Source organism: Crassostrea angulata, chromosome 7 (assembly GCF_025612915.1).
Source record: "Crassostrea angulata isolate pt1a10 chromosome 7, ASM2561291v2, whole genome shotgun sequence".
Classification (NCBI taxonomy): Eukaryota; Metazoa; Mollusca; class Bivalvia; order Ostreida; family Ostreidae; genus Magallana; species Magallana angulata.
The window spans coordinates 28,605,236-28,625,471 of NC_069117.1; the positions used below are offsets into that span (position 1 = coordinate 28,605,236).

Here is a 20,236-nt window from a genome sequence, read left to right on the forward strand (position 1 = left end):
AGCACACATACTAGGCATCATATGCAATACATGTAAAAAGTTCAACCCGATTAGTATAGAAAATACATATATTCATTTGCATAGGATATGAATTATATATGTAGTAAAATTTTATATATATTCAACTTTCAACACATTTTTTTTTATTGTAGTTGATACCCTAGAAGATAAGTCTTTTCCAGACTAAATCATTATTACAAGTTTTAAACCTAGATGATCAAATTTTGAATCTAAACTTTTTAATCCTCCGGTCATACAAAAATGACGGATCTGTGGGGTTTCGAGCCATACTTTAATTGTGCATGCTTATTTCATGATGCAATTTGACTGATATGATCAATGCAAAAAAGAAAGTTTTGTGTACATGTATTTGAACACGCCTTTATTTAATTGATATCGCTCTTCAATATTTACAAACAAACGCAAAATTATCTTTCTTGGCCTAATTGTTAACATCCTAGATTACATGTAATTAATATGTTAAGGTAAATCGTAAATGAAATAAAGCTGAACGGTCGTAAAAAATGTTTATAAGCAATAAACACACAATATGTTCAAAGTAATTCATGGACAGTTTTTGATTTTCTAATCGTTCTATATATATATTACATTATACATAATCATTCTTTTCATGGATATAGATAGATAGATATTTATCATTTAAACACTTATGATTCTGTTCCTTATCCTTAACCAAATACATGTAGACTCATTCATAACCGAGCCAAATACTGCAGGTATATCGCATTTTATAACATGGATTATTAGACCTGTGTAGGTGTATATTAGACATGGATGCAAATAATTAATCCTTATATTAGATTATACCTGTGAATATCCCTGTCAATGTTCGCCCTACGCAAACTATGTCTATTTCTTCCATCGATTGCCAATAACCTAATAGGATGATACTTCTCCAGGTTATTCACACTGCATGTAACTGACAATCCATGTTGATAATGTTCTCACTGCAAATCGTTTAGAAGACGATTTTGAACACGTCAACTTCCATTGCAAATGGCATATTCCGAAACTAGTACATTGACATTAACCTAGCCTCACTTTTAATCTCAAACTTGGCGTGGCCCCTTAAAAAATGGCCATCCTAAAATATCTACGAATACTTCTGTTTACTTTGAAACTTCGTGTTTAATGTAAGCGTGCATATGATATAAAGAAATTCAGGACCAAAAATTTTTGTAAACGCCAAATTTCATTTCATTTCATTTTAATATTTTAGGCAAAAATTCTTTATAAAAATTTATATTCTTTCAAATTAAACATGTACATGATTATATGTCAAGTCAAAACTTTATTTGAAAGAATATAGTCATTTTTTTAAAGGACACCAGGTCAAAAATTTATGCGAAACAAGCAGACAAACTTTATGTTTAGACAATATCAGGTAGAAATCAGGTATGCTATTTCACAATCAGCTAAAATACGATCATTTTTATGCCCCCTTTCAAAGAAGGGAGGGCATATTGCTTCGCTGCTGTCTGTCTGTCTGTCTGTCGGTCGTTCGGTCTGTCGGTCGGTCGGTCCACCAACAGTTTCCATTCATTTTCTTCGCAAAAGATGCACATATTGAAATTAAATTTGTTATTCAGGTTTATCATCATAATATCTAGGTCAAGTTTTATTTTTGGTGCGACCGAGCAATTTTTTTAAATTTCAATTATTTGCAGTATCCGTTCATTTTCTTCGCAAAGGATGCACATATTGAAATGAAATTTAATATACAGATTTATCATAATTATATCTATGTCAAGTTCGATTTTGGGTGCGATAGAGCAATTTTCGACAGAGTTGTGCCCCTTCGAAGTAGAAAAATTCCAATTATTTGCAGTTACCATTCATTTTCTTGGCACAGGATGCACATATTGAAATAAAATTTAGTATACAAGTTTATCATAATGATATCTAGGTCAAGTTTACTTGACTTAGAAAAAATTCAATTATTTGTAGTTTCAGTTCATTTTGCTTCACGGATGTTTCCAAGGGAGGGGACATAAGTGTTTTATAAACATCTCTTGTTTTACTAGTTTCTTTAACAAATAATTTCTTTATATATATATATTAAGAACTTGATATGTCTTTTAGAGCATTGTTTTCATTTTTAATGAGAAAGTTCAAACACTGAAAGACCTATCACTAATATGTTTGGTACATTCAAAGAGTAGGTTTATTTATACTGAAGATCCTTAGACCACGAGTACAGTACTCTGAAATGTGTTCAGTGTTTGACAACATTATTTCCAGGCGGTTTCAATATGGTTTAGAATGGTTTCAATATGGTTTTCTCCTGGTGAAGTCAATTAGTCAATATGAAAGATATCCTCAAGTTATTAATCTTTTTAAAAACATGAATCTGCTAAGTCTAGACTTTTTAAAATTGATAATTTGAATGACCAGACAAATTTTCAATTGAAATTGTAGATGTTTGTCCCGAAGGACTTAAAATGCATGCAATATTGCGAGTAGGAAGGTACATTTCACAATATATCTAAGGCATTTGTCAATAATATTATTACGGTGATGGGATGTAACAAGAAATGCTGTACTTTTTATGTTAATCATTGCGTTAAACATGAAACTTTTCTGTATATTTCCGTGTGCATATCAATTAAAATTGCATAAGGCTTGGTTTTCAACAAATAGACTCCATTTGTTAGTATAATTATATCAAAAGTATGTTTTTTTTAAAAATAACTTTCACGTCAAAAACGCAGACGTGTTTTTTTTTCAAATTAAAAAAGATATATCAGCTTTTGGGTCAGAAAATACATGTCTATTCTTTTGTATCGAACAAGGGTTCAATATAATTTGAATAATTCAATGACATACATGTACAAACTTTAGTGACTGACTATTCTGGCTTATTCTTAGTGGGTTTTTAGGAGAGAAGGGGTAATTGTTTTGTGTATTATACCAGTTTAAGGTCCTAAAGCCTACTTATAGCTTTATTTGCGTATACAGACCTTTTGTAACTTGTAAATACGTTGTACTTTTTCTTGCATGTAGTTATATACGTGTTTTCTTGATACAATTTCAAATGGAAGCATTTACTAATGGAAACAAATTAAAGAAGCTTCGTGTATCATATGTACTTTAAAAGAAAAGAACTGCTTGTTGCCAAAATTTGTATTCCTTTTATGTCCGCCAAAACCCCGTTCAGCAGATGTATGGTGGCGCCTTCAGTGCACTAATTATGGTAGCTTTGGGAGTTTTCATTTGTGCCAAACGCAAATAGACTTTATTCACGTAAATTAATCAAGTTACATTCTGATATTATACCCTAGCAGGACAAGAAGATACTATAAAAACAAAACCCTGTTCATTGATTTGTGTACTAATTAGAACATCTATATGCACATGTTTCCTTCTTTTTATGACAAAAGGCAGAAGAGAAATCTGATCTACAATACTACATGTAGGTATTTGAAAACTGAATAATATGTAATACATACCATAAATTTCATCTTAAGTTAATGATAACTTACTTTTGAAAGTAAAATAAAAACAGCACATACAAATACAAATACAAATACAAATATTTTATTGGCACAGACACAATTACAATAATTGGCAAAGGCCCAATGAATATATAAGAACATCATTGTATGTTTACAATAGTTGCATGTACAGTATATATATTTTTACTGATCTATATAGATCAGTTTAACATTTCCTTAGACTAATTGACATCTGTGTTCAAAGCAGTCATTAATGAATTTAACAGTAATATTTAAAATAGTATGTATTTCACTATTCAAACATACATATAAATTAGTACTCTACGGTACCTCTTAATGTACAAAACAAAGTTGCATGATAATAAAATTGAAAAACAGAACACGTTACATTATTAAATTAATGTTCTTTTCATTAATTAATGGACATGACGAAGACCTACAGATCTTGACAGATATTCCTCCTTAACGATCGCCTGAGCTCGTTTTATTGTCTTTGGAACCTCCAACTTGTAGCCGGTACCGGTGTTTCATCAAGAAGGATCAGATCATGCGATTAAAGTGTAAGACCGGCAATTAATGTCAATCTTTGATACAGTGACCACAAGTGTTGGGAATAATTAGACATTGAAATGCAGGCTCTAGCAAATCAATACCAATATGATACAGTGAATTTAACGCTTTGACACAATGGCATGTATGGTGAAAGGCGGCTGAACCATTTCAGCTGAACCATTTCCAAAGTCCTCAATGACCAACGATGGGTAGTTCTTTCGAGGAATTTGTAATACTACTATGTTCAAATGCTCTCAAGCGGATGATTATATGTAGTTCCTGTATACTGTCCCTCTAACTTTATTTTTATTAAACTTATATATAATGTATTCTTGTTGCAACGTCAGCAACAGAATGGTGCTTTGATTCATAGAGATTGAAGAGTAAAAATCACTAGCAGCATACCGAAAATCAAAGGTCTTTTCATTGCCAGTTTGGCATTGTACGCATGCAATGAGTATGGTCAATTATACATGATACTGATAACAATTCTAAAGCATTTTACCTAATAGAATAGAAAATAATGTTGTGTCTAACATATATTTCATCAACCTTTGTTGATTGAACCTTGTTCAGAAACGCTTTCACCTGCATGGTATAAATGATTAACAATCATACCCCGTCTTGATCATTACTCAAAAGACAATATTTATTTTTAAAATAGCAAAAAAAAGGCTCTTCTACCTCTGATGAAAGCAATCTACTTGAAATCCACAAACATAGCTTCTTTGAATAGATTTTAACACTTGCCAATGGCTATAATATATGTTCTACAATTTCTAGTTGTGTTTGTTTGATGTCTCTGTTTTCAAAGCTCATCTAACTGATTAATAGACAAAAAGGACATAAAGAAAACGTTTAATCGAGAAGTCCATTCGTATGGCAAACAATATTAAAAGACGAGTTTCGTGAAAATCACAATTTAACAGAAGCTACAAAGCAAGTATGATAGGAGTAATGTTTTGCATGTGTTTATCTGTATCACAAACCAATTCTTAATTCTGTGTTTAGTAGAATTTATCATATTTCATACAATGCCAAGTTCATAAGATTATAAATTGAAGAATAATTCATACTGTTTAATGTCATTGAAAGAATCCTCGGTGAATTTTATGAAAACGTTTTGCACTATTTTAAAATTCTGAAATTGTTTTGTACTCTTAAACATTTACATTGTACTTACATAATGGTGTTAAATCTAGTATGAATGTGATATATACATGTGCATATAAATATGTATAATAGTAACATACAAAGATACAGGTATGTGAGTCTGATGCATTTAAACGATTACCGTTTTATTCTGCTTGTTATAATGTAAAATAATGACTTGTACAAAATATATTCATACTAAAAGCAAATTGAATGGCCAAGTTGAACGTATTTTTTCCAACTTTTAGACAAAACTAGAAAATAAGACCTTGGTACAGAAACATAAGGAAATATTGTAAAGCTGGTTGTTTTCAATGTAACATTTGTCTTTTGCGTAATCTATTTTTATTGAACAGTCGTTTATGGAAAGAAAAAAAATGTAAAGTGTTAAATAAGCTGATATTATTAAGAGAAAATCTGATTTTTTTTTTTTTAGTTTTTCTCATTGAATGATTAGAAGATCTGTTGTTCAACGCATACAAAGTTAAAAGCTTTTCTGAAAAGAGTTAGCCAGAAACAAAAGCGTCAAGCGACATTTATTAATGTTAATGTTTTGCGTTGCTTAGACGTTTCTGTAACACTGTAATTCTACGAACGATTCCAAAATATCACATTTACACAGATATTAGATGGAAATGTGTATCATCAAGTAATGACAAAGCAAATATTGCATCGCGTTGTTTTGCAAGATAGTTTAGGTTTACCGGATTAAAACGTAATCCGACGTAGAGTGTGACAACGTTTCAAATAGATGTTTATCTTGTTGAATCAGATTCTTTGTATAGTTTTGAACTATTGTTACGTCAAACGCGTTGAAGGTCATCGTCTCTTGATAGCTCTGTTTGAGAGTTCCAAAGAATTTTGATTAATATTTAGTCATGAACGTATAGCATTACTATGTTTTAGCATTTCTCCTTAAAATTCTACGTTATATTTTGTCATGTTAAAGAAGATGAATTATAATGATAAGTGGAATTTTGCACCAAAAGAACTGTATTGAGCAAGGTGTTTGTTTCAGCTATTGGGTTATTACATATAATTTTTTTAATGACCAATATTAAAGAGGTTTGCTCCTTAGGGTTTTGGTTGCCATTTTGAGTCACCTCTTGTCTGAAAATTCTGCATCACATATTAATTCTAGTAGTATATTTATATTTCACAATGCCAAATAAACTATATTGAATAAAATTGTTTTTAAAAATTACATTTTTACAGAGTTTAGTAAGGGACTATATTTTGTGGCGGAAGGTGGCGCAGACAAAACTTCTAGATAGTTTGTGTGTTACGATATATTTATGATGTTCTAAAAAAGCTATTTAAACAATATGTGGATATTTCTATCAATACAGTTTGGCATATTTAGCTTATATTTCATAGAAGTTAAGGAAAAATTACTTCAATTTTGGCCTAAAATCAGCTTATTTCATGCTATATCTCAAATTTTTGAGATGTGACCCCTATTTGTTTTACTTTTAAATGAGACATTAAGTATGTCTATTTGTATGTAAAGTTTTGGAAGGATGACATTTCTATATTTTTTTAATTTGCGTTATAATTTGATTACTCCAAAATTTTGTAACATCTGTTGTTGGATTCATCATATATTAGCCTTTGAAGCCACTAGTAAAGCAAGAAGTTATAAACTGTGGCTTCGATTTTACTTTTATAATCACTACATGTGTTCAACTTCATACTGTATTAAAATCATAATTAAATGATAGTTCAAACCATAAATATTTGTTTGATTTCTTCAAATTATCAATTTCAATGTCCAATTTTAGCAAAAATTTCAGGGAAATTATCAATTCTGTTTGGGGCCCTATATTTCCAAAATATGGCATGTGACACGGGTCAAAAATAAAATAAATGAACATTAAAGGTTCTTATCTTAAAACAAGTGGTTTTCGGATGATTGACATTACTATTATTTCAGGTGCCAACCTTCATCATTAAAAAATCCCGACTTTTATTTCAGGAGCCAACCTCCTTAAGAGAGGGAAGTATAAATAAAATTTGAAATGTTTTCCATTTCACTTGCAGTTTTGTAAGGTTCTAACCTTTTATAGTCTTGTAAAGTATACTTTTTTATGATATACATCACTCTAGATCTCTGATCAAGCATATGCACTTCATGTTGAAAGGGTGTCACTCTATTTGACTTACCTTAATGTTGTATAATATATATATTGAACATTCCAACTGAAAAAGGAATGCCATTTTAGCAGAAATAATGTTCCTCTTAAATACATGTCGTCTTATCAGCAAAACAGTTTTTATTGATTCTAATATTCATACGCTCCAACTCTCAATAAGTGTCTTCTAAGAGCTAATGATTTTGATAAAGTAATGACAGAATATGTTTTCATACAATTTCCGATATCGTTTGCTCCTCATCTCAATGAAACGGTTAAAAATATCACAGTCAATGACGTTCGAGATATAAAGCTCCAACGATATGACAGGTTTCGTTATATTCTTATCTGGTTGAGATAGCACAGCGCATATCTGAGCAGATACTACTAGTCAAAGGACGAAACTCAATAAAGAAATTCGTTATAAGATAAGTGTGTTAAATGAAGATAAAATCTCTCCCAATTTAAAGGTTAGCTACATGTATGATAGAAATAAGGGTCATTAAAGATATACATATCATACATCTTCATACATGAATCTTAAAGATCATACGGAAATCAAATTAAATATTCCTTTTCTCGTTTTGGAAATAAAATCCAGGATGTCATTGCTCCTCTAAGAAAACACACTAATAGACTTGCGCTTGATTTAACATTTCGGTATTTTTTTGTTGGTTTACAAACTTAAAATACATATTAGGTTGAGAAACAATTTTACCGAAAAATAATTCCTGTTTGGAAGCAGCTGACTTTTTAAAATGGGGAGTATATTTCTTTTTTAAGTAAACATTAAGAAAATAATAAGATTTTATACCCTAATTTGAAAGCTGTCTCTCATATTTTGCGACTTGTGTTATTAATACATCTGCAGCTCTGTAAAATGCAACATATGTTGGGATGCAATAAAATTGTAATCAGTCTAGAATAAGGAAATAAAAATTCATAATAAACCATATATCGACAAAATGTGACTTGCAGCTAAGCTTTTTTTGTCCAAATTTAGAATTATTTACATTTATTTTGTAACATGCAACTTATTCATTAGTTAAATATGCAGTTATTTGGTAGCATGTCAACATTATTTATATTGTATTTCACATAAAAATACCTGTATGTTCATACATATATATTTACATTGAGTGTATATTTCCCTTTTCTTAGCATTGGAAAATCTGCCACGTTCAATTTGAATACACTTAGGCTATTCATGTGCCATGAACGCTAATATAAACGTCATCTCGCGTTTTGAGTATATTTAATAGTTAAAGATTAAATGAAACGTTCAAATTTTCATAACCAATTTGATATGTACTATAACAATAATCATTAAATCTACTCAATTATAAACAAGATTTTCCACTATAAAGTTTCTGACACTGTCATTTTAGTCGCGGAAGCGAACTGAATAACATGTTAATATAGCTGTTCCATGTACATCTAAATTGTACATCCCTGAGTAAGAGCGTATATAAAAGGCTTAAAAGCGAAGATACACTAATACTTTATACAAATGAACATCACTATGAATATTAGAAAGAATAATCTTACCGTGACCAGGCTGCGCTCAGGTCACAGTAAGAATTCGTCCCACATACATTGTACTTGCAATGTAGCAGCCGCGAAGCGGATCTGCTTCGCGTCGATTTTCAGTCTGTTAAAAATAATCTGCAGGGGACATGTACACTACAAACCTTTTTGAACATGCGTATATAGTTAAATTTTAAAAAAATCCATTTAATGAGTCATACCAAGGCATTTTTTAATATACACGTTTGAATTTGCCTACCATTTTGTCGGTAATCACACTCGGATTTTATCATTGACATGCCGACCGTAAACAGCGAATTTCCAAACGTGATGTGAAAAGTGGCAGTGACTACGTTGCAAAAACAGTAGTGTGGAAAAATGGGATTATAATAGAGCAACATTGTAGGTATTTGGTACCTATCATATGAAAATTTAGGCTCGATAGATTTTTTTTATTTGCTACGAAGCGAGTATATGGCACGAATTCTATCGTTAAATCGGGTCCATAGGACATCAGTCATTTTAACGATAGAACATTCTATCTATATGAATATGTGCATAAATATAAACATGGAATGCTTATTTTTGGATGTAGTTGGACCTATAACACACTGTGCCCTAAGGCCGTGCAGACAAACAAACGCACCTGTCGGTATTCCATTGGTCCGCATCTGTGTTATAGGACCAGCGACATCTAAAAATAAGCATTCAGGACTTAAATATAAATAATTTTTATGAATAAGTTGCTTTTCCTTAAAATAAGGCTGTGTGTCCAGTTATTTGCAAGTCACACGTAACTTAGTTGTATGTCGATGAATTTGTAAGTAATCGTAGTTGAATGCTGGATGACATATAAAGCAAAAATCAATTTTGTAGAAAAAGCTATCTATTCCTATCTAAAGAAATTAATGTTTTATATAGAATGTTGACAATTCCGTTGCACGTCAACAAAATGTTGCAAATTTACATAATATAATCTACAGAAAATTTGCGTGTAGATACATGGAATAATACATCGAATTATTTTCATTTTTAATGCAAATTTTCAACGAAATGTTTACGAAATCATATAAAACAATATTAAGTACAGCTGTTGAATCAAAGTAACAAATTGCGACCATTTTTCTCGAAGCAAGGTCAGATCCACGTCAATATCCTATTCCTCAACATTAATGATAAAATCTAGATATACAGCCAGTCATTCATTTTTTACTTTTAAGTAACAGGCGTGTGCTTTTACATAATACATGAATATCTTCTGATTTGGACCCCCCCCCCCCCCCCTCCCCATGATCAAATCTCATGCGACTTGCAGATGTGTATATGAATTACTACAGCCACGACTTAGTGTGTTTCCTCATGGTAGGGACTATCCCAATAATGACATGACGTTAGACATTTTGGCGCGGAAACGGCCCACAGCAACTTTTTGACACTTTGCCTCTACTAGTATCATTTCTTGTAGTTCGTGATTCAATTAATCTTGAATGCCATTATAATGTTACTGTGTATAATGTAACACTTCTCATTTTACATTTAATACTTACATTATTATTCAAGACAGATTTTTTAGAGATATTTTGATTAAGTTTTCGATGTGGATATAAATACCTGTAGGCGTCAGATGTACTAATCGAATATTTGTTTTCCGTACAGGCTAATTGCCAAGAAGTTGTGAATAGAACATTATCAATGGCATGCTGTCAAAAGGTTACCAACTAGATCAACAATTAGCGCACGAATCCATATTGAAAAAAAACCCTCCACATCAAATTCATCAATACTCACTGGTTGTGTTAGGTTGCATATGTTTCAAAAAGATGCACTTCCGGGCCACTGTAAAAATCATACAAATCTCCTCAAAAATGCCTTAAAATCACATTTTTTTCAAAACTTAATGAATATTAATTTAATCATTTACAAAGTTTAACTTGGGATACATTTTTCTTTCCGGATATGGTTAGCTATTGACGAATTAAGCCCAAACAAATCGACTCCACCATTATCTGATCCACGTCTCCCATCAATTCGTCAGTGTAGGCTCAGCTAGACAATGCACAACAGTTATTATTGATGAAGATTCATTCTTCATTAATAATTTAATAGGATTTGATGTTTTGGAGTGGATTGTGATACAAGTCACCACTAATATTGAACAATATTTACGCATGCCGTCAGATCTGAATAGGGAGTTCTGTGCAATGTGGGAATGCTTCATTTGAAGAAAGATGTCCATATACGTATTTATAAGCGAAAGAAGGATTTGATCAATGTTGTTATTTGATTAAGTCTCTGGCTGTGATATTTGATACTGTGTCATCTTTTTTTCATTATTTCGACCTAAAATTGAATTCAGATGTTCTTACCCAGGAAACCTATTTAATTCTGTGTCAGAAGGTTAGCTAGTCTTTTTATTTTAAATTTTGAATTGAATCAGCGGGTAAACATTTTTAAAAATTCAAATCTATTGAGAGAACTTCCTTATGGCCAAGGGGTATCGCTTTGCGCTTCCGTTTTGATTAAAATGTAACTAGGAAATGGAGATATATAATTACTACGACCTGGGTATGTTGACTAAGTGTACATGTGTGGTTTCTTTAAAAGAATTAATTCATATGTGAGAATCCGAGCGATCTTTAGATAAGCTCACCCTTCCCCATCGTACTTATGTTTCTGAAGAGAGCCACTTGGTTGCAAGAGAACGGATCAATACATTACCTGGTGTATACTGATCCTTTATATGTGGAATTCTCGTAGACAGTGGCATATAAGTGAGCTTCTACACGGAATAACCAATGCTTTTTATTGTAAAAGAAAGAACGTTCGGAGTCTGTCAGTAATATAAAGGCTGATGTTGTCCACGGTGACGCATTGTAATATCCGATGTTCAGCGGAAACATCTGCGGAAAAAACTGTTACACGAGAGCGATAAAATACTGTTTATACAATAGTTATTACAAAGCAAAGGAATATCTGCCTTTGAACTTGAACAAGTGTCAGGAGAATTTATTCAGCGTTTAAATACAGCCAGACGATACTGCGACGATGCTTTTAACTCCGTTTGACAAAGCCTTGTCAAGCTCTCTTCAGAATCTTCGAACTCAGGACGAGGAGGATATCTCTTTTAAGGATAAGCTCAAAAGATCTTTCTCGTCGATTAAGAGGCGTAAAAAGAAAGAAAGTCTGATGCCAACCATTACGGCAAAGGAGACATTAAAAGTACCGCAGGTGACGCACGGACATCGACCGTTAAGTGCTACAAAATCAAACCCCCTGTCATATTACGGGTAAGTTTATGTTCCGCAAGATACAAGTTTTAATCCAAATGGTTGACTTATATCCTTGTCCCTAATTGTTTTCTGATTTGATGGCTTTGAATATGGTTGTATGATTTGATACACGAAAACATTAAAAGAAACTAATCGGGAAAAGATTTCTTTTCTCCCCTCAAATCAGAAAATGCATGCAGATATTTTTTCCCTCATAACCAATTTTATCGTTGAAACAATCAAGGACAGTCAAAATTGCTTCCCTTATGTAACCAGAGTCAGTGATAGCAATATCTGCCCGTATTTTCACAGCCCTTATCTAATATTCCTTGCAATTGAAGCGTCGCCTAAACAGTAATTTGATAATCGGCGAGCTATTAATTTTGATACAGTTAGATGAAATTAAGATTCACTAATCGAAAATTAAAATTAGTTTCAAAATTTTAGTAGCATTTAAATGATAATTTACTGTTTGGGAAAACTGTAAGAGTGTCCAGTGGATACAAAGTTTTTTTTTATTTGATGCTCTTTTGCGTGAGTTTTAACGGAGAATTTTTCCATATTTTATTTAAATACAACAAACGCCAAAACACTTGCCCTTTCCAAAAATATCTTACTATTGTAAATACATTTTGTACAATGAATCATGTATGAGGATAATTTTATAAATCACGTAATATTTACACTTTGTATCAATTCCCCAAAACTGATGTCTCCATCGGGAAATAAAAGACGAAAAGAATGCATTTGATTTGTAAAATTTGGTCGTCATTTTGACAAGAAGGTTATCAATGTTGACTGCCAAATATATGCCGCTTAATAAAAGATAACTGAATTGGGTATATGTTAATTGCACCATTTCGTGGTACCCAGTAATCGTAGTAAGCGACCGAAGTGTTGCGTTTTGCTACTCCAGTAATGTTCTCATCTTGTGATGGATATCAATTTCCGTTTTATAATGAACATGAACATTTACCGCAGGATTTCTTCGGGTTGCATAAAATCAAGTCAAAGTAGATCTAATGAAAAGCATCAGAAGGGATTCATTTCTGAGCTTTAAAGTTGTCAAACACGGAAAACTGTCCAAAACGTTTTCAATCTGAACTATGATGTAGTGTGTGTCTGTCTCTTTTTTTTATAATAAAAGTGAGTTATTACTGGGATCTGATCAAATTTAATGCAGTAAATGTGCGTGTATCAGAGCTCTAGTTGTTTTTGTGATTTGTTTCTTTATTTGCATTGCAAGTCAAGTGAAAATCAATTCTTTAATGTCTGTAGTTAAGTTGTTTGATTGTTGCAAGAACTGTAAAAGTGATGATTGAGACTAGCTATTTACAGGTGCTATTACTTTGTAATATACGTGTATTTCGATTAAATCAAACTCGTCTTAACCCTTTTAGATTCTCTCTCTCTCTCTCTCTCTCTCTCTCTCTCTCTCTCTCTCTGAGATGACAGTTTCTTGGACATTTTTTTTACCTGTCTGGCACCCTTTGGCGCCATTCAATAAAACTCCCTTTAAAAATAAAATATTAGTGCATTTACGTGTATTTTTATGCACTGAACAATATTTTGTATGACTTTAAAAATCACAACGGTACTTTGATCGGTTACAAATAAACGTTTGATCTTCAACTTTTATCATATATTGACTTTCTTTTTTTCCCCTTAACGTTACATGTGCTATTTATTTGTATCAAAGCTTGAGCTTTTATATAAATATTATATTTTTATTACAAAACTTTAATCATTAATTGGAAACTTTAAGAAAAAAACATCCGCGTTATTTTTTTCTTTGTCACGTGCAAGAATGCTTTTAAGTTAGGACTGATCGATTGAAACATAAGTGGTTTGAACTATATGATTATTTATTAATGCATCCTTTTTTCACGGGTTTGCGGAATGTGGTCGAAAAGAAAGCAGCGTTTAAATTGTTCATTGATTGTATTGTTCTTGTTCAGTGACGATGGAACGTTTTACAATTTATAGCAGTTTAGCTGGTACAGATTGCATAGTTTACTTAAATCTCTGAAATGTTTGTTTCAATGTCATCAACTGTTAAAGTAATGTACGGTCATTGAAGACTATAAAATTCATGTAGGAAAGTACTTTAATTGATGGGGTTTTTTTCTGAACTTAAACACCGAACATAAAATGTACTTGTGTGTTATTCCAACAGATTTCTTACCCATTTCTATTCTTCCTCCGGTTTTTTGTTGTTGTTTTGGGGGGGGGGGGGGGGGGGTTCTTTTCTTGGTTTTTTTGTTTGTTTTTTTTTTTGGGGGGGGGGTGTTTTTGTTTTGTTTTTTTGTCGACTAACATAGTAATATTTACTCCAAAAAAGGAAAAAAATCAAACGCATTATTACTGCAGCGTTTCTATCAGAACAACGGTCATATAATGAATCAGATATAAACTTTCACACTAGTTACGTATCTTTGTCTCGGTTTACATAGACAGTGACTATCCTGATGAAAGGTTAATATAAATCAGAAGTGAAAGTGCTATTTATCCGTGAGACGTTGACGTGAGAAAGGCGAGTAAATCGCCGTGAGTAAATCGTGGCTATATTCCCCTCCATATTGATCGATTCCGTCATGGCCGCCGCCATAACTAGCGCATCCCTCCGCCCAAATTGTCACGTTCCTTCTCAGGATTAACTATCACTGTCCACTGGCTATCCTCTAATACACTATCTGAACTCCATACGTACCAATAATTGAATACGTACGCAGAGGCCTGACGTTGCTTATTATGATCAAACTAGACGCAATGCATATTAAACGAAGGCTTACAAACTTTATATGTCATTAAATGATGGCGTTATTGAATATCATTCGGAGGTTATGTCCAGATTTATCGAGTTATTTAGGTATTTTTTTTTGTCTTAGAAGGATCTGCGCAAGAATTCTGTTTTGGTCATATAATTGTATCTATTTCAGATATTTGGTTCTTAAATGTGATAGGTTCTTTATGCTTTTTTGTAAGCAATGAATGTACACACATTCTAAAAAACGTCTTAGAAGTGTAAACTGTTACGCGGGTTTGCGCAACCAAACTCATTCAATTAACTTGTATTGCTGCAGAGACAATTTGATATTGCTAATGTTGAAGAAAATAGTATATAGTATATATACTTTAATGATGTACCTTTTCTAGTAATTGTGCGTCCTGGATTTGGTACGATTTTTACATCATCATGGCCATCTTTGTTCCCGACTCAATACTAAAACATTATTTCTGGGCATCCTGGATTACAATTCAAGAAAATAAATCAAGATACACATAGTCATAGACTTTCAATTCATCCTTTTTTCAAGTCTTTTTAGGTCACCTGAGTAAACTCAGGTGACCTATTGCTATCTGTTTTCGTCCGTCGTCGTCCGTCGTGCGTTAACAATTTTACATTTTTAACTTCTTCTTAAAAACTACAATTCAAATTGTTACCATTTTTTATGTGAGGCATCTCTATGGTAAGAGGAATTTAAATTGTAAAATTCATAGCTCTACCCCCCCCCCCCCCCGGGGGGGGCACCACAGGTGGGGCCAAATATGCAAAAAAAGCAAAATTTTTCGAAAATCTTCTCTACTCCCACACATATTACATGTACTAAAAAACTGGTTGCATGGTGATGATGTCCATGAAGCCCTCTACCAAAATTGTGAAATTCATTGCCCCTGGGTCAGGGGTTCTGGCTCTGGGGTGGGGCCAATATGGCCATATAGTAAAAATGTATTGAATCTTAGAAAATCTTCTTCTCTACTCCCATATATAATTGTTAAAAACTAAATGCATGCTTATGTTGTCCATGAAGCTCTCTACCAAAATTGTGAAATTCATGACACCTGTGTCAGTGGTTCAGGCTCTAGGGTGGGGTCAATATGGCCATATAGTAAAAATGTATTAAATCTTTAAAAATCTTCTTCTCTACTCCCATATATATTTGTTAAAGACTAAATGCATGGTTATGATGTCCATGAAGCCTTCTACCAAAATTGTGAAATTCATGACCCCTGTGTCAGGGGTTCGGGCTCTAGGGTGGGGCCAATATGGCCATATAATAAAAATGTATTAAATCTTTAAAAATCTTCTTCTTTACTCCCACACATGGGGGCAAAAAAACTGAATACATGCATGGTTACGATGTCCACTGACTCCCAAAATTGTGAAATTCATGGCCCCTGGGTCAGGGGTTCAGGACATGGGGGAATATAGTGTGAATGCATTAATGTTTAAAAATCTTCTTCTCTGTTCCCACACATCTGTATGAAAAACTGACTTCATAATTATGTTTACCCGGAAGTCCTCTACTAAAATTTTATATTTCATGTCCCCTGGAGTACAGGTTTTGACTCTAGGGCAGGGCCAAAATGGATGTATAGGTGTTAATGCATATAATGTTCAAAAATTATCTTCTTTACTCCCACACACCTGAAAGGAATTCATGATTTTGTAGACCAGATCTTTACGGATTTATAATTTTTCTTCATCAGAATGAAAACTAATTAAATGCATATATGAGACTCCTCGACAAGTTTATGTATGGGTTATATGCTACTCAGGTGACCGTTAAGGCCAATTGGCCTCTTGTTCTATATGCGTGATTGTGAAATTCCCCCTTTCGGTTTTTCAGTCCAATATTTTGATAGCTGGAAGGGAAATCTTTGCAGCTAAAAGTGTCAACACAGTTAAATAATCTGATGCAAAGTGTAGCTTCATGTACTGTTAACGTCGATTTCAGTTTGTTTCCTGCGCTATATAAAAAAATAAAGGACTTGAGTACCGAGAGGAAATTATAAAATGTCGAAGCAAAATTAGCCATCGTTCATTTTACACGCAAATGTCTTTTGAAAAAAAAAATGGAAAAATCGATAGAAGATGCAGGCATTTTAAAACCCATAGTCAAATGAATTGCAGTAGAAGCCATAGGCATAGTTTTTATAAGAACATGTGATTAAGCAAAAATGTAAACGGATTGATCACTTGTATTATCATACAACACCAGCCATGCTTCTGTGGTTTACCGTATCTGCTATGTACATTTCTTTAGTACCGATTTAATTTCATTTTAAAACATCAATAAAGCAATGAAAAAAGCAGTATGTTAGTATGTTTTTCTCTAACCAGATTTTATCTTCATTTTCTTAAGGTGGCTCACTACACTGTGAAATATTTTCTCAAATCAGCAGAAAATTACTTGATTATGATAGAAATCATTATGGATAAGAAGTATTCAAGTCTAATAGGCAAATAAATGTGCAATTTTTGATGAAAAATTACATTTTCAAAAATTATATGACTAAACATGAACAAAAGCTCCAGGCGGATTCGAACTCATGATCTGCGGTTCAAAAGCCCAGTACTTTATCCACTAAGCTACGACGATATGCATCATAACTGAACGATATTAACAGTTTAACAAAACATTTCAATCGCCATCGTGTGACGTAATGTCTTAAAAAGTACAAGTGTAGGTGTAGTGAGGTACGTTAAGTTGTTATTATCCCCTTTGCTTTTATTTTTTTTTACCATTAGCAAACTGAATCTAAGGAAATATTCATTATTTTTTGTTTGATTGGTATTTAACGTCTGATGTTCTTGAATCGATCTTCACTGCAGGAGTATCAGAGTATTTATATAGGTTTATGAAGAAAAAAAACTAGGCCGTAAATCCATTTTCCCTGAAGAGTTTGCGTTCACCATTTATTTAATCCCGATTTTATCTCTTTATAACGATGCCACTGTATGATACTTTATAGCATTCGCATTCCACCAGATGCAGTCGGAGAAAAGCAATATCTGGACAAATTAAACATCGATTGATGAAAATTTTCTCGAGATAATAATTTATTGTGATAATTAAGAAAAGGTTTTTAACATTATTGTTCAGCAATGATATTTTTAGCCATAATCGATGATTTTGGGAGGTTTTGTATTTTTTTTTTTTTTGTTCTTGTCTTGTTTTTACATCACTGTTTGTCTTTCATAAACATTGATCTTTTTATAATTCTTGAAGTCAGAAACTTTAATTTGGAGAAGTTATATAGATATATATGATGAGAACATATAGTTGTTTTTTATATATTTTTTTTATTATTATTATTATTTTTTACCATAAACGTTCGCTCGTTTTATATAGAAAGCTTGTTTATTCTTATTTGATTGTATCAGGATCGATAAATTTGTTAAAGCCGTGTAAATGGTCGCCATCAGTTGTCAAAGGGAATACGTAAAGAAGGATAACTCTTATCAAAGTTATTCAAAAATTTATTGATTGGTCCATAAAATATTTTAATGCACAGTTGCAAGCATACTTTTACGGAAAACATCTTGAAATTGGTTTATGCATTAAGTCAATCTGATTAAATTTTCATATTAAATTTGATTATTTTGTTGGGGTTTTGTGTTGCCTTATATTCATATTTCATAATAAAATGATACGGGTGGGTATTAGCTGCAAAAACTTTTTTATGTGATCCCTAGATCAAATATAGAGGGCATATTGTTTGGTAGGTCTTTAAATCTCTTTTCTTGTTTGGGGGTGTTGTCTCCTTCCAAAAGTCTGCACCTCAGTTTTAGCTAAACTTGTCACAAAGCAACCTTCGATAATGGACTTTCACTTCTTTAGTACAATGTAATATTCAATGTAAACCAATGCCTCTTTTCATGGTGTGATAAAATGACTTGAAAAAATTTTGTGCTTTTGTTTCAGAAATTCAATATTCTTCTTCTTGCTTTTATTATACCCCAAACAATGAAGTGGCCAGGGGTATAATGTTTTTGACTGGTCCGTCAGTCAGTCAGTCAATCCGTCCGTCCGCCCTTCAGCCAAACAGTTAGCCGTCAGTCCGGGGGTATTTTTTGTACTTACAATTTCTCGTAAACCGCTGTATGTAATTTAGTGAAACTTTGTAGGCATTTAGGAAACAATGTGCAGATATGCATATTACCAGGAAATTCCGATTCCATAATTTTTCTGGTAATCTCGGCCTTTATGAACAATAGAATTTTGACTCTTTGTTAAACAGCATTGAACAGTTGTAAGCGCAACTTCTTTTTACCCGCTGCATGGAATTCAGTGAAACTGTGTAGGCATTTAGGACACAATATGTAGATGTGCATATTACCAGGAAATTCTGTTTGTTATATTTTTGTAAGAATTTTGGCTCTTTTGAACTTAGAATTATATTGTATACATTGTATGTTGTATTGAATATAGTAATGAACAGTTTGTAAGAGCAATTCCGCTTAAACCGCTGCATGGAAATTATAGAAACTTTGTAGGCAATTAGAACACAATGTGTAGATGTACATAATACCAGGAAATTCCCATTCCATTATTTTTCGGCCCTTATGAAATTAAAATGTTTTAGTTGTTAAAGACACAGAAATAATTTAGCATATTTGCAGGAAGATTTTTTTTTTTGCGAGTTATGCCCTTTATTAAATTATTTAGTGTATGTGAGCTTGCTCACTTTTTTCGTTCATTATTATAACCCTATAGAGATGTCTTATCCGCTGCAATGTTCGTCATGGCATCTCACTAGGTTGTGTTCATACAAAGGCCTTGTAAAATTTCTGGAATGGTCATTAGACCGCTGGGATATGTATTGATCAGGATTTTACATATTCAAAGAAAGTTGTCTCTCTTTGCAAGGAATAGTCCAAATGTCAAGGCATTTTATGTATATTGTTGCCGACTCGTAATTAGATTTATTATGATATTTATATACATTTATAATAAAATTATAGAAATTTCTTAACTAATTTATTGCAATTATTTGGATGCTATGGCGATAGAGATAGCTTAAGAAGTATAAATATGATTTATGGCACTATTTATTAATTTTATCGATTGTGAATGCGATTTTTTGTGCTCAAGCCCATAAATCAGGAGAAATATTCGTAATTATATTGTACATTGTACTTTGACATTTATTCTCATATATTAGCACTAATGAATTAAGAATAATTGCCGAAACCAAACTGTAAAAATAAACACTCTTTCGAACCAAAATTCCTTAATGAATTAAGTGGGCCCTTAGCCACAATAACACAAATATACGTACACAGTTTGCAAAGGAGTCTAGCTATTCACCAATACATTGGCAATAAAAAGAACTTCCTGAA

General features: G+C 32.4%; 1 protein-coding gene across 5 annotated transcripts in view; it reads left to right on the forward strand.

Moving 5' to 3' along the window:
- LOC128155182 (GTPase-activating Rap/Ran-GAP domain-like protein 3) overlaps nucleotides 1–20,236 on the forward strand; it is a 130,044-nt gene that overhangs the window by 73,619 nt on the left and 36,189 nt on the right. The window contains exon 1 of one of the 5 annotated variants that reach the window (XM_052816778.1): nucleotides 10,864–12,126. The exons of 2 other annotated variants lie outside the window; for them this stretch is intronic. In XM_052816778.1, the coding sequence (XP_052672738.1) occupies nucleotides 11,885–12,126 (242 nt within the window). In that variant the 5' untranslated portion in view covers nucleotides 10,864–11,884. Of the gene's footprint in view, nucleotides 1–10,863; nucleotides 12,127–20,236 lie in introns of those variants that run through there. 2 more of the 5 variants (XM_052816771.1, XM_052816772.1) reach the window with 2 other exon arrangements.